We start from the raw sequence: 4,759 nt of genomic DNA on the forward strand, positions 1-4,759 counted from the left end.
AAATCACCTTCTACACAATTTAGGAGCAGTGGCAAAGCCAGGCTTTCTGCTTCATTGTTCAGCCCAAAAACAGTACTCGGCGCGCAAGTGATAAAAATGTCAATGAGAAAAGTAAGGTTTCTTCCTCACAAAATTATACGAATAGGTCAAGCGCCATAGCCAAAATGTTTCCGCAACCTGCAGAACTGCGAGCAATGGTATACAGCACCTTTATAACAAAGTTTGGTGATCAGGTAAACATGGCGAGGACAACCTACATTTGCGCAATTTCCGGAGGCATATTGAAAAGAGCTACGTGGCTAATGGGCACGAGAGCCATCGATTTTCTTTTTGCATCACTATACTAATGTCTAGCGAGAACAAATTGTTTGAGCGAAAGAAACGTAACGTTAATGGAATTGAAGCTTGCACAAAAAGCACAATTTAAGGATCAACGCTTGTGTTACACCAACTTGAACTGAAGCTGCGAAATGCGTACTGTTAATAGCCAATCAAAATTTTGCCCGTCATGCTTTTGCTTTCCGAATAAATTGGTTAACGGGCTTCATCTCCACCCGCTGAAATCTTACATATCGATGGCAATATCACATAGTGTGTTCATGTAGGAAGTGCACAAATCCCAGTGTTCAAAGCAGATGGTAGTACGAATTTTGTAAATGCAAGCAATTCTAGCCCGCACAGCGCTGTCCGATTCAAACGACGCAGTAGCGGTCGATGTACCACCGGGCCAGTTCAACGTTGCCTCCGAGCAGGTACAGCTGGCTCACGTTGAAGGCTATCTCCCGCCGCAGATCGAACACCTCTGGCACCTCCTGCAGAGCCGGCGGTGCGGCGAGCGCCCTTTGGTACATGTGGAGCGCCAGGTGCAGGACGCCCAGCTCGTGAAGAGCGCGGCCTACGTTATAGAGAGCCTCCTGGCAACCGCTGCCCCGCGCGACCAGGTAGCGGCCCAGGAAAGCCATCCCCTGAGTGGCCAGCCAGTGATGGTTCTCTGAAATCCTCTGGGTTGCCAGGTGCACCAGAGAGATGCCGGCGCAAAACAGCAGCATTGGTTCCTCCTCTCCAACCTGTTTCAGCAGTTCCGTGTATTCGGCCAGAGCGTGCCTATAGTTTGCCGAGAGGAAAGCATTGTGTCCGTTGAGAAGCTTCAATGGCACGCTGTTCTCGTGCTTGTAGAGTAGCCGGAGGTAGAAGCCCTTTTTGCGGTACGCCGGCATTTGGTCCGCCACGAGGCCCAGCAAGTTCCACGCGCGTACTTGCTCCGGATGCTTGAGCACCATGGCACGGACAAGGGGGAAGCTGTGCTCTACATGGTACGGGTCCTGGTAATGGGCAAGAAAACTTAGAAACTCCAGCTCATCAGTGCTCGTCGCGTCCCTGTTGAACAGGGGCGACACGAGGACTTCCGTGGCAACCTGCCTGAGATCGTCCATGCGGCCGCTTTCGTGCAGCGCTCGGTACAGCTCGAGGAAACACGCCTGCAGTTCGTCGAAAGAAACACCGCTCTCCAATGGAAGCCAGCCTGTTGTGAATCCGCGCTCCTCATGCAGATCGCGAAGTGCCTTCATACGACCCAAGTGAGTAGTGTTAAGGTACACTGCGTCGTATTCTTCGACGGTGCAAACAGACAGACAGTGCGCCTGCACCAACATCATAGCCGCCTCGATGAAAGCCTCGCGCGGTCCAGACTCCCACAGTAGGTGCGCCCTACAAAGCAGCACGGACGCCGAGTCTTGCTGCTGTTCCGGTGTGCTGTTGTTGGTGTCCTGCAGATGTCGCGCGTCTGTGGCGAGGCAGCTGATGGCACGCTGCCGATGCCCCTGCGCGTCTAACAACTGGCCCAGGGAGAGGCGCGCCTGCGCATGGCGCGGTGCCAGCTCGCACGTGCGTTCGTACGCCTTGGTTGCCTCCCCGTATTCGCCCAGTCGCTGCAGGCATTCTGCATACCGGAACCAAACAGCCGCCCGCCCATAGTTGCGAGTGCGCACAAGGACGCGCAGAAGAGGTAGAGCATCGTGGTCGAAGCCTTTATCCATGAAGGCCTCCGCCACGTCCAGTAGAAAGCCACCCTCCCCTTCGGGGTTCAGTTCGTGCTGCAGCTTCCCCACCAGATCCATCACGAGGTGCCGAGCGCCCAGATGTATTAGACACATCACTAACTTCGTCCTAATGCCAACGGGAAGCTCAACTGGCACTAGGCATCTGTCAAAAGCGACTAGGGAGTCGGCGAGTAGCTCTGCGGATATCGTCTCGTGCCCCTCGGGCAGTGGCAGCAGCTCAACTCCGCAGAGGTTGTGAAGCAGTAGCAGTGCCTCTGAGTGCAGTTTGAGTGTCAGTTGTATCTCCAGCAGCGTGGTGATATCTCCAGTGGAGACGTGCGTGGGGAACTTAGTGGCGACGTTTAGGAGCACTCGCGCAGCTCCAGCCAGGTTGTCCCGCTTACGGTAGACGGCCACGAGGCGTCGCGATAGCTGCAGGCACTCGGCCGGTTCCTCCATTCGGCGGGCGAGGGCTGCGCATGAAACCAGGGCCCGGCGCTCATCGCCCAGCTGCTCGTACAGCGCACATAACCAGCGCCGCAGCTCCAAGTCGCGCGGGTCTGCGCGCAGTGCCTTGACGAGGCACGAAGCTGCTTTAAGCACGAGACCCTGCTCCAGGCAAAGCTGTGCCAACCGGCTCCACTCGCACGCATCCTGTGGGCCCACGTATGCCGCGATCAGGGCGAACTGCAGCGATCGGCTGGGCTCATGCAGTTCCTCGTAGACCATGGCGAGCGTCTGGTAGGGAAGCGGCGAAGTGGGCGCCTGCCGCACAACTTCCAGGCACATCTTGACGGCATCCTCGTGACTGCCTCGCGCGAAGCACACGTTCGCCTCGCCCATTAGTCCCTGAAGATAGCGCGGTAGTTTGGAAACGTCCCTCTTTTGTGGGAGCTGATCCTCGCTGACGTCGTTTTCCAGCGAGTCATCCTCTTCGGAGTCTTCGTCGTCTGACGCAAAGAAGGAGTCCGCGAACCCTGTCATCTTGTTGAACGGGATCTGTGCATCGGTACAATTAGCGTCGAGCTTTTCGTTATGCCCTCCAATATCGTCCGTATCAGTCGCGTCACTGTCCTCCGATGTGTCTGGCGTCGTGCAGCAGCTAACTGAGCTTTCCGACGACGTGTCATCGTGAAGCAGGCCACCTTGCTGCAGATTCACCTCTAAGGCCCTGTATTCATCCCGCTTATCGTGGGTGATTTCACCGAGGATGGCCTTGAACGGATCCGTCTCGTCTGTCATCACCACTGCCTGGTTGCCAGCTACGTTTGAAATCACAAAGCCCCGGCGAACTGTTCTCTTCTTCTTCTTACTCTTACATTGCCCACACATGGAAGCACCCTCGAGACGGGCTAGCCATATATCTAAAGAAAAACAAAAATATGCTGATCCAACGCACATGTAAGAAAATAAGTGAAGCGAAACTTTAGTAAAGGGATTAAATAAATATTTTGCAAATAAGGGCGATGCCCACAATTGTTTACTTTCATGCAAGGCTACGTGTAATGACATGTCAATATTTATTTTATCTAACTCAGAGGTTACAACTCTATTCTTATCCTATAGTTATATTTATGCACTGCATCACTCACAAGTTATGCCGAAATAACAACTCTTAACTCAAGCGGGTCCACACTGCGAGATGACGATGATGATGATGATGATGATGGTGGTGGTGGTGGTGGTGATGATGACGATTATGATGATGATGATGATGATTATGATTATGGTGGTGGTGGTGGTGGTGGTGGTGGTGGTGGTGGTGGTGGTGATGACGACGACAACGACCTTAAATTCTTTGGCAAATATGTCGATGCCACAAGGACGAAGACGATGTATGATGCTTGTCGGGGGAATAGCCGGTGATGACAGGTGTATGCACAGAGAAGTACGACAAATATCTAGCTACATTCAAGGATTCTGTATCTGTCATGTCACAGTGTCACGTACTCATTTTGCAGGATCAGCAAGAGCGCGCACACACCCAGTGCTACATAACGAATGGCTAAATAAAAATAAATCAATCTGTTAATTATTGTCACTTCTACTATTTGTATATGACTACCTAATATCTCATCCTTAATTTACAAAATTCAATTTAAGGTTTCTTCCCTTTTTACCTACTGCCGCCCGATTCTTGACCGATCCGCCGTGGTGGGTTGAGCCATAGCAATAGTCACAAACTAAATCAAACCAAATCCGTCTCATAGTGCCCAATATCCGAAGAAGGAGAACGATGATACTTTCTCTTAGACAGGCTACTTCTGCGAAAAGCGTCTCTGTCTCCTGCTTCCTGTACACCGCAACAATATAATTCACCATTAGATTAACAGGTCGGTGTGCTTTAGAGTTACCTGTAAGCCGGCATTATATGTACAGGTTTAATGTAGGAATGCATTTTTTTGTTACTCGGAACAAACGTGTGCATACTTGCACTATATATAAGACCGTTCGCAAGTACTTTCCTTCGGAGCATATATAAGGTTTCTATATAGACCGACAAATATATCCGCCGAGATTCTGAGCAACCCAGGTGCAGCCCCGCCAAGCGGCGGGGAAGGTAGGCCAAAAAAAAAGAAACCTCGGTTGTATAGAAAACCTGGCGCGTATCCTCATTTTTCTTTCTTGTAGGCGCAATGTACTCCCGGCCAACGCTCGGCCACACAGAGCTACACATGGTCCTTTCACTGGTAACCATGGTATCGCTGGGCATTAACTAC

The 4,759-nt window shown here is 51.8% G+C and overlaps 1 protein-coding gene across 1 annotated transcript; it reads right to left on the reverse strand.

Annotated features, from left to right (window-relative positions):
• Positions 1-301: 301 nt before the first annotated feature.
• LOC126536826 (general transcription factor 3C polypeptide 3-like) lies at positions 302-3,284 on the reverse strand. Its single transcript, XM_050183828.2, has one exon. It carries the CDS (start codon positions 3,279-3,281, stop codon positions 693-695), a length of 2,589 nt encoding a protein of 862 aa, XP_050039785.1. The 5' UTR covers positions 3,282-3,284; the 3' UTR covers positions 302-692.
• Positions 3,285-4,759: the final 1,475 nt, after the last annotated feature.

Source organism: Dermacentor andersoni, chromosome 4, assembly GCF_023375885.2.
Source record: "Dermacentor andersoni chromosome 4, qqDerAnde1_hic_scaffold, whole genome shotgun sequence".
Lineage (NCBI taxonomy): Eukaryota > Metazoa > Arthropoda > Arachnida > Ixodida > Ixodidae > Dermacentor > Dermacentor andersoni.